The sequence below is a fragment of the Lagopus muta genome, chromosome 26, assembly GCF_023343835.1.
Source record: "Lagopus muta isolate bLagMut1 chromosome 26, bLagMut1 primary, whole genome shotgun sequence".
NCBI lineage: Eukaryota > Metazoa > Chordata > Aves > Galliformes > Phasianidae > Lagopus > Lagopus muta.
In genome coordinates, this window is record NC_064458.1 from 1,022,642 (window position 1) to 1,032,463 (window position 9,822).

General features: G+C 70.7%; 1 protein-coding gene across 1 annotated transcript; it reads left to right on the plus strand.

The window, feature by feature from the left end:
* Positions 1–1,562: 1,562 nt before the first annotated feature.
* Positions 1,563–9,220, plus strand: SSBP4 (single stranded DNA binding protein 4). The gene is given in 20 exon segments (XM_048927218.1): positions 1,563–1,580; positions 1,675–1,736; positions 2,454–2,538; positions 5,831–5,920; positions 6,108–6,144; positions 6,147–6,190; positions 6,274–6,330; positions 6,446–6,515; positions 6,596–6,666; positions 7,112–7,165; positions 7,167–7,180; positions 7,278–7,323; positions 7,425–7,460; positions 7,550–7,570; positions 7,573–7,606; positions 7,716–7,786; positions 7,878–7,956; positions 8,212–8,240; positions 8,698–8,799; positions 9,079–9,220. Coding segments are annotated over 20 exon segments (1,050 nt in total). The 3' UTR covers positions 9,109–9,220.
* Positions 9,221–9,822: the final 602 nt, after the last annotated feature.

Consider the following 9,822-nt stretch of genomic DNA (forward strand, 5'->3'; position numbering starts at 1 on the left):
GCAATGGGGTCCTCAGCTCAGGTCGCACCGGGAATCCCCCGCCGTCCCGGGTTGGGATCAGAGCTGGGATCAGAGCCGCGGTGGCAGAGAGGACAGAACGGCGCTCATAGCAGCGCCGCCGGGCTGCGGGCGGCCCCGCAAAGCCCCACCGCCACGCGCGTCCGCGGGGGTCGCGGCTCAGCGCTCGGGCACGGCTGACACCTGCAGGCCGACGGCGGAAGCGCCGCGCACGCAGCCGCCCGAACGCACGGCCTCGTGCACACGCGGCCCCCCCGCGTGCCCACCGCAAACACGCGTGTCGCGCTGGCGGCTGTTCCGAGCTCCCCCGTGCCGTGCCGCGTCCTTCCCTGCTCTCCCCCCGCCCTTCCCTCCCTGCCCGCCCTTCTCCATCCGTCTCTCAGCGTCCGTCCCTTCGTGGCCGTGCCCCCCCCGCGTGTCTTCCCAGCCTCGTGTCCGACACCACGCGCGTCCACCCTTTCCTGTCGCTCTGTGTCCTCCCCCTCGTGTCCGTGTCCTTCTGCACCCCTTCGTGCCCACCTCCCACCCGCCCCCCCTTCGTATCTGTTTCTTCACCCACGCGCGTACGCGACCGATCGCTTCCCCCCCTCCCATCCGCGTCTCCGCGTCACTTCACGCCCACCACCCTTGTGGACCCCCCCTCCCTTAACCTTCCGCCATCGCCCTTTTAAGAGCGGCCGCGCGGGCGGAGGAGGAGCAGCGCCGGGACGGAGGGGTGGGGGGGGCGGCGTTGCTGGAACAGCCGCGCGCGCGGGGGGAGGGAGCGGCGGCGGCGGCGTTGCGGGGACCCCCGGCCCCGCGCGGCGGTTTCAAGGTCCCCCGGGCCGGGCCGGGCCGAGGCGCAGCGCGGGGCCGGGATGGCGGCGGGGCGCCGCCGGTGACAGCGGGGCCGTGCAGGATGTACGGCAAGGGCAAGGGCTGCGGCGTGCCGTCCGACGGGCAGGCCCGCGAGAAGTGAGTGCCCGGGGCGGGGGGGGGAGAGGGAGGAACGGACGGACGGACGGACGGAGCGACGCGCGGAAGTTTTCGCGGGGGTTTCCGCCGCGGGAATCGGGGCCGGCGGCGGCGCGGCGGGGATGGGAGAACCGCGCTCCGCACCGCTCCGCACCGCTCCGCTGCGGGGCTGCGCGACCCCCGACGGATCCCCGGAGCCGCTGAGCGCCGCGTCCCTCCGGTGTCCCCGCGCGGTTCCCGCGGGTGTCCCCGCGTCGTCCCCCCTCGGGGTCGCGGTGTCACGCGGGCGGCGACGCTCCGAACGCGGTTCCGCCCCGCAGCGCCGTGTCACCCGCGGGCGGCCGGTCCCGGTGCGGTGTCAGCCGGCTGCGGGGCTGGCAGCGCTCACCGGGCCGAGCCGCGCACGTGGCCGCGTCCGCCGGCAGCGCCGTTCCCGTCGCGGTGTCCCCGCACCGCCCCGCCGCCGTCCCGGTGTCACCGCGCCGCCCGTCCCGCCCTGCAGGTTGGCGCTGTACGTCTATGAGTACCTCCTGCACGTGGGAGCCCAGAAATCCGCGCAGACGTCCTGTCCGAGGTGAGAGCCGTGTTTTATGGGGGGGGGTCGCACCGTGTGTCACACCGGCCCCCAGCGCGTCCCCCTCCTCCCCTCTGCCGGTGCCGCACGGCTCTGACCGGCTCCACGCGTCCCTCTGTGCCCCGCAGATCCGATGGGAGAAGAACATCACGCTGGGAGAACCGCCGGGCTTCCTGCACTCCTGGTGGTGGTGAGTAGGGATGGGGGGGGGCGGGGGGTCCCCTGAGGTGTCCCCCCGGGGCCCCCTGCAACCGCTGCTCTGCTTTTCCTATCATCCCCCCCCCCCCAAACTCGGCCCCACTGCTCAGCCCCACAGCTGGATCCAATTTGGCCATCCCCAAAGGGCACAAAGCCCCACACTGGGGGGGGGGTCCCGCATACTCTGTCCACCTCCCCCCCCTCCCTCCCCCCCCAACTAAGGGTGCTCAGGAGCTGCCCCACAGCTGCTTCCCATAACCTGCTGATGAGGGGGGCTCAGCCCCATCACCCCCTGCCACCCCACAGCACCCCAGCACCGCTGTGCCCCATTCTGCCCCCCATCCCTGTCACCTCGCCGGGGAGGAGGGTGGCATTGGGCCACCCCACCCCATCCCATCTACATCCCATCCTGGGATGTGCTTTCTGATGTCAGGGCCCAGGAATTTGGGCTGCAGTGCATAGCGACCGTCTCCAGGCAAACACTGCAGCAGGGGGGGGCAGGACCCCCCCACCCCATCCACCCCACAGCAGTGCTATGAACACAGCCCCGTGCCCCCCCCCGCCCCCCATCCACTCCTTATTACTGCCTCAACTGCGGTCGGGCTCAGCCCACCCCCCCCCCCCATAGCCCTGGGATGGGGCTGACAGCTCTATGGGGGGACTTGGGCACACCGGGGGGGGGTCCTGACGCTTCGTGTCCCCCCTGCAGCGTCTTCTGGGACCTCTACTGTGCAGCCCCCGACCGCCGTGAGACGTGCGAGCACTCGAGTGAGGCCAAAGCCTTCCATGACTACGTGAGTATGGGGGGGCAGACCCCGTGCCCCCCCCCAAACACCGCCCTGAGGACGTGGGAACGCGGGGACGCGGCACGCTGGGGGTTAAGTGCAGTGCCAGCCCCCACCTCCCTGCACAGCGCTGACCTATTTTGCACAGCACCACGAGGGGTAATCCCAGGGGCCGGGCTGTGACCCCCCCGGAATCCCCCCAGTGCCACCCTGTGCCCCGCAGGGCGCCCGGCTCCGGCTGGCGTTGATGGGGATGAGGACAGGGGGATGTGTGTGGATATGGGGGGGGGGATTTGGGGGCACTGAGATGCATAGGGACAGCTGGAGAGTGTCGTCCCCCCCCCCTCCCCCCCCGCACCAACCCACAAGCTGCCAGCAGACGTGCTTTGTGCCCAATGCTGGGCACGGTGACCTCAATGGGCCCCCAGGGTTTGTCGTCCCCCTCCCCTCTTTGCTCTGTGTTGGTGGGGGGGCAGGACACCCCCAGGACTGCATGGGATGCGGGGGGGGGGGGGGGTTTGTGGTGCTGGGGGTGCCATGGGATGAGGGATGCTGTGGTACCCACAGGGATGGCAGTGGGTGTGGGATGCTGTGGGATGCAGAGCTGCGCTGTGGGGCTGGGGTACCCCAAATCCTGCACGTGGTGTGGGGCACACCGGGGTGGGGGGGACGAAGCTGGATGCCTTGGGTTGGGGGGTGGGGGGTTTGCGGAGTCTGTGCTGCTGGGGGTGCTGTGTGTCCTGCTGTGGGATGCAGGGCTTGTGCTGCTGCAGGATGCTCCCCCCCCCCCAATTTCCCTGTGCCTCCCAGTGCTCTGTGCTGCTCAGCACCCCCCCCCCCAGCACCCATCACTGCCACCCCCCCTCCCCAGGCTCACAGCATGGGGGCTTTTGGGGCTGCAGCACAGTGCCCCCCCCCCATCCCCGCCGCCCCCGGCCCTCCTGCACGGCGCTGATTGCCATGCTGGAATTAATGAGGCTGGCGGTGCAGGTCAGGGCCCGTTGCCATGGCACTGCTCACAGATGCAGCCTGGCACTGGGGACCGGGATGGGGGGGGCCTGTAGGGCTGAGACCCCCCCCCCCGACAACGGGGAGCAGCGCCTGGGGGGGGGGGGGCCGGCATCCCTCAGTGCCCAGGGGTTGGATGGGGGCTTCCCAGCACTGTGGCACTATGCAGGCTTTCTGTGCCCTTCCTGGGGGGGCCGCTTGGATGTGTGCCCCCCCACTGGAGTGTGCACAGCCCCCCCCCATGAGCACACACTGTTGATGGCACCGTGGGGACGGTGACCCCATATCACCGCGGGGACAACAGAGCTTGGGGGTCTGCTCGTTATTCTGGGGGGGGTTTGTGGGGGGCAGCAGCAATCGGGGCCCCCAGCTCAGGTCCTGCTGCCCCCCCATTTGTGGGCCCCTCCCCCCCCCATTCCCTCCCTCCTGACCTTGCTGCTGCAGGAGGAGCTGAAACTCCCCAACCTGTTGCCATGGCAACTCCTGCTTTGCATCACTGGGCTGGGAGCGCAGCGGGGCTGGGGGGGGCTGGGGGGGCCCCACCTCGGAGTGGGACTGGGGGGGGGGGGGTCAGCACCATCCCCAGTGTAGGGCAGAGGTCGAGCACTGACCCCCGTGGCCATGGGCACAGCACCCCGAGATGTGGGGGCATCCACTTGGGGGGGGGGACACTGCGGACTCCCATCCCAGGAGGGGCAGAGATCGTGTCCCCCCCCCCCCCCCCCCCCACCAACAGGCTGAGAGCTGCCAAACTGGCCCTGCTGCCATAGGAGGCTGCTCCACCTCGGCTTCCACAGTGGGGCTGCACGGTGGGTGCGGTGCTGGGCTCCTGGATGGGGGCCGGGGGTGCACAGCGATGGGAGCAGCGCCGTGGCCGGTTGAGGGACGGCATCGCGGTGAGCTCCGGGATGGGGGGGACCGTGGTGGGATCGTGTGGGGCGCCGGAACGGCTGCGCTGCGGAGGGGGGGCTTCTGGCCGGGTGCTGCGATGGACGCCACGCCGGGCTCTGCCACGGAGCCCCGCTGGCTGCCACAAAGGGAGCCGCGATGGGCTCCGCGCTGGACCCCGCTGCGATGGGCGCCGCTTCTCCGTCTTCCACCCCTGAGCACCAGCCGGACCCCCGCCCCACATTCGCTCCTCACCCCGCACCTCCGTCACCCTCCACCCAGCGGAGGGCACCGGGCCGGGGGGCGGTGGGGGCCGAGGGGTTAACGGGAGGAATGCGCGGGGCTGCGGCGCTGGGGGGGGCCGTGAGGGGGGGGGGGGGGGGCCGTGGGGTGCCGGGCTGCCTGGCCTCCGGCGCTGTTGGTTTTGCTGCCTGCACAGACTCTCCATTGTCTTGCAAATGATTTGTGCATGGCTGTAAAGTGAGTTCAGCTGGGCCCGGCCCCGATCCCGCGGCTGATAAATGAGGTGGGGGCCCCCGCAGCCCCCAGCACCCGCGGCCCTGGTGCGCGCCCGCGCCGTGGGGCAGAGGAGCCCCGATCGCCCCCCTGACCCACAGCGGGGATCGCGCAGACGGCGCGGCCGGAGCTCGGCGTGGATGCGCGCGGGTGGGAGCCGCATCCTCGGCGGTGCAGCCCGGCTGTGAGCCGCGGTCCCTGCGCCCGCCCCTGTGCCAGCTGTGACCCGCGGTGGCTGTGCCGCTCAGGGCTGTCCCCGTGCTGGGACGTGGCCCCCCCTCCCCGCGGTGCCGTGCCCCGTCGCTGTGCCCTCAGCCCCCTCCGCTCGGCGGGGTTCCCCCCCAGGCGGTGGCGCCCCATGCAGGCCCCCCCCCCCCCCCCCTTTCCCCTCCGTCCCCCCGCAGGAGGGGCAGCGCCACCCCCCCCCCCTCTTCCCCTCCTCCTCTCCAAATTGAATCCAGTTGTGGCAGAGACAGCGCAGGGCCGAGCGGAAAAGCAGCGCATTCCTCCCTGCTTAACAGCTCCCCCGGAGCGGGGCTGGCAGACGAGAGGGGCCGGGCCCCCCTGCAGTCCCCCCTGCAGCCCCACCGAACCCCCCAACCCCCCCCCCCCCAGCTCCACTGCAGCCCACGGGTGGGCATCGCCCCGGTTCTCCCCGCGCTGCCCTGTCACTCGCACGCTGGCCCCAAAGCCCCGGCCGTGGTTGGGGACGCGGGGGGGGGGGGAGGCATGGGGTGGCTGTGAGGTTGGTGACGGTGCCCCATGAGTTGACGGGGGGCGCGATGGCGGTGCCCCCACAGCGGCCCCCAGTGCCGCAGGTGGGCACAGAGCCGCTCCCTGCCGTGGGGGGGAGCTGCCGACCCTTTGCTCAGCTCTCCTTCCCCCGCAGAGCGCAGCGGCGGCGCCCAGCCCGGTGATGGGGAGCCTTCCCCCCAGCGACGGCATGGCGGGGGGGCCCATGCCTCCCGGCTTCTTCCAGGTACCCTGGGGGGATGGAGGGGAGGGGGGACGGCTGCTATGGGGGAACTGCTGGGGCTGCAGCGTGTGTGTGTGTGCAGCTGGGGGGGGCCGGGGACCCCACATCTGGGGGGTGCACTGGGTGATGCCCCCAGCCCCCAGCCCCTGCCTCCCCCTCCTCCCCACCCCCAACTCTGTTTCTCCTGAAGGCACCGCCGGGCTCGCAGCCGTCGCCGCACGCTCAGCCTCCCCCCACGCCCCCACCGCCCCCATGATGGGGCCGCACCCCCAGGTAAGGCTGCCTGTCCCCCCGGCCCCCCCCCCCCCCCCCCACGTCCCTCCCCTCCTCTCACGGCTCCCCTTCCTCTCTTGCAGCCCTTCATGTCCCCCCGGTACCCCGGTGGCCCCCGCCCCGCACTGCGGATGAACCAGGTGAGGTTCCACCCCCCCCCTCCCACCCCCATGCAGCCAGACCCCAATGGGGCACAGAGCTCCACCGGGGGTCCCGCTGTGCCCTGACCCCCCCCTGCCCCCAATTCCCCTGCAGCCACCTGTGGGTGTCCCCGGCTCTCAGCCGCTGCTGCCCAACGCCATGGACCCGGCCACGCGGGCACAGGGTGAGTGGGGGTCCCGTCCCCGGTGCTGTGGGGGGGTCAGCACACTCACACTCCCCCCCCCCCCCCCTTCCTCTGCGCAGGGCATCCGAACATGGGGGGCCCAATGCAGCGCATGAACCCCCCCCGAGGCATGGGTGGAATGGCACCGCAGGTGAGGGGATGGGGATGGGGGGGCAGAGGGTGAGGGGTTGTGGGGGGAGATGGGGATGGGGGACACGGGTGGGAAAGGGGATGGGAATGGAATGGGAACAGGGAGAGAGAGAGCTGAGTGGGTAGTGCTAGGGATGGGGATGGAGGCAGGGAGGGGATGGGGACAGGGAAACAGGGGGGGCTGTGGGCAGACAGGGGGGGCTGTGGGCAGACAGGGTTGGGGGTGGGGATGAGGATTTGGGTGGGGATGGGGAGAGATGGGGAGGGGGGGAGCTGAGGGGTGGGGAGAAGAAAGGGATGGGTTTGGGTGCAGATGGGAAAAGGCTGCTGTATTTGGGGACTGAAATGGGGGTGGGGACGGGAATGGGGCTGGGACAGGGAGGGGGGTGGAGTTGTGGGTGGGCTGGGGGGGGGTCTCAGCCTCCACTCACCCCATTTCCCCCCAGACCTACGGCAGTGGGATGCGCCCCCCCCCCAGCTCGCTGGCCGGCCCCGGCATGCCCACCAATGAACATGTAAGGGACCAGGGGGGCACGGGGGGGGGGGGGCACGGGGGCAGCAGCATCAGAGCCCCCCACATCCCCTCCCTCACCTCCAACCATTCCCTTCCAGGGGTCCCGGTGGCCGTGGGCCGTGGCCAAACCCCAATGCCAACTCTGTAAGTATGGGGGGGGGGGCCTTGGTTGGGGGGGGAAAGGACACTGAGGGGGGGCTGCACGCCCAATGCTGACCCCTCCTTTTGTCCCTCCTGCCCCCTAGATCGCCTACTCCTCCTCATCCCCCGGGAACTACGTGGTGAGTATGGGGGAGGCACGGGGGGGCTGTGCTGTCAGTGATCCCGTGTGGCCCCCCCCCCGACCTCCATCTCCTCTCTGTCCCCACAGGGTCCTCCCGGTGGTGGCGGCCCCCCCCCGGCACCCCCATCATGCCCAGCCCCGGTGGTGAGTGTCCCCCCTGCCCTGCTGTGTGCCCGGGGTGGGGGGGAGGTGTTATTTGTGGGGGGGGGGAGGTTTATTTGTGCCCCCCTCCCACTTCTCGTGCTTCCCACAGATTCCACCAACTCCAGTGAGAACATGTACACCATGATGAACCCCATCGGGCCGGCGGGGACCCGGCCAAATGTGAGCCTGGTGATGGGGGGGGGGGGGAGGGGGGGCCGCGGGGGGGGGTCCCCAGCCCACCTCCCTTCGCTCACTCCGTCTTTGTTTGCAGTTCCCAATGGGGCCGGGGCCGGAGGGGCCCATGAGTGGGATGAGCGCCATGGAGCCCCATCACATGAACGGATCCTTAGGTGGGTGCCCCCCCCCGCCCCCCAAGCAAGGTGATCCAACCCCATTCATACTCCCCCCCCTCCCTGCTGGGGCCGGCGCTGCTGCAGCCCAGCAGTCTGCCTTGTCCTGCAGTCCGTGAGCTCCATCTGCGGGCTGCCAGGCACCGCGCAGGGATGTGGGACGGCTGGGTTGGGGGGGGGAGGGATGGAAGGAGGGGGGGGGGGGGGACAGAGGGGCTGGGGGGGCCGCTGACAGCACTGCCGTCGTTTTTGCAGGCTCTGGGGACATGGATGGGCTGCCCAAGGTGAGTGTGCAGCCCCCGTGTGCCGGGACCCCCCCCCCCTCCCCACCTACAAACCCGGATCTCTCCCAGCCATCGGCGCTCCCATGCCCCGCAGCCCCCCCACCTCCCCCCCCCAGCCATGAATGAGGAGTCCTATGAACCAGGACCCCCCCCCCCCCCCGCCCCATACACTGGAGCCCCCCCCCCGTGCACCAGCACCCCTGCCCACAAAGGGAGGTTGTGCACTGGGACCCTCACATGCTGGGAACCCCACAGATTGAAACCCCCCCCCCCCAAATGCACAGAGCCCCCACTGTGCGCTGAGAGCCCCCCATCCATGGGGCACAGCACATCGCCCCCCCCCTGTACCCCAAGACCCCTCCCCCCACATCCACCCTCGCACCACAACCCCCACTCCATACCTCAGGACCCCCCCCCCCTCTAAGTCTTTTCCCTCCCCCCCCCCCAAATTTTGCAGAGCTCTCCCAGTAACATGGCGGGGCTGAACAACCCCCCCGGCACCCCGCGGGACGACGCCGAGATGGGCACCAATTTCTTAAACCCCTTCCAAAGCGACAGCGTAAGGGAGCCGACGGTCACCTCCGGGGGCAGCCGGGGGGGCAAACGGAGAGGGCGGGGATCGCGGGGGGGTCGGGGCTGCCGGGGGGGACGGGCAGCCTGCAGAGCTCCGGCCGACCCGTGGCGGCCCCCCCCGCTGCCGGAGGGGGTCCGGCCGTGGCAAAGCATCCCGGAGGTGTGAGGATGGCCCCTCCCCACCCCCCCCCCCCCCGGTTGCTGTGCGCCCCCCCCCCCCCCCCCCCCACGGCCCGCTAACCCTCGGTGTCTCCGCTCTCTCTAGTACTCGCCCAGCATGACAATGAGCGTGTGAGCCCAGCGCCGAAGCCGGCCGAGAACCCGACGCCCCCCCGCGGTGCCAAAAAAAATAATAATAATTAATTTTTCTGTATTTAATAACCAACCCCCCCCCCCCCAACCGCGCCACCAACCGCAAACCCCCCCTGCAAAAAAAAAAAGGAAAAAAATCATTTCTCCCCCCCCCCCCCCCCCCCCCCCCCGTTCCTCCCCCCTTCTTAAAAAACACTAAAAGGAAAAAAAAAATCAGAATCTCATCACCGTGTGACAACCACGGCTGCGACCCCCCCCCCCCGGGGGCATCGGGCAGGAGGGAGCCCAAAAGAGGGGGGGGGGAGGTGGGGAGCTGCTTCCTGTCCTGTGCTTCCCCCCCCATCCTGCTGCACAGCACCGGGGGGGGGGGGGGAGGGGAAGTATTTATTTGGGGGGGGTCGCAGTTTGCTCCCCTCCCCCCCCCCCCCCCCCCAAAAAAACCCAACCAAACAGCGGCGTGCTGCCTGTTGCAATGAGCTGTGGAGAGGCGCCCCCCCCCCCCCCCCGCAGCACTGCAAGGCCAGAACCCCCCCCCCCCCATTCACCATGAAGGGGGGTGCAGCCACATTGCGTCCCTGCTGAAGCCCCAGCGTGGGGATGGGGGGGGGGGCACACAGCCAGCACAGCCCCCCCCTGCACCCCCAGCAGCTTCCTGCCAGGCTGAGCAGAGCTGGGGGGGCCAAGCCATACCTCCCTG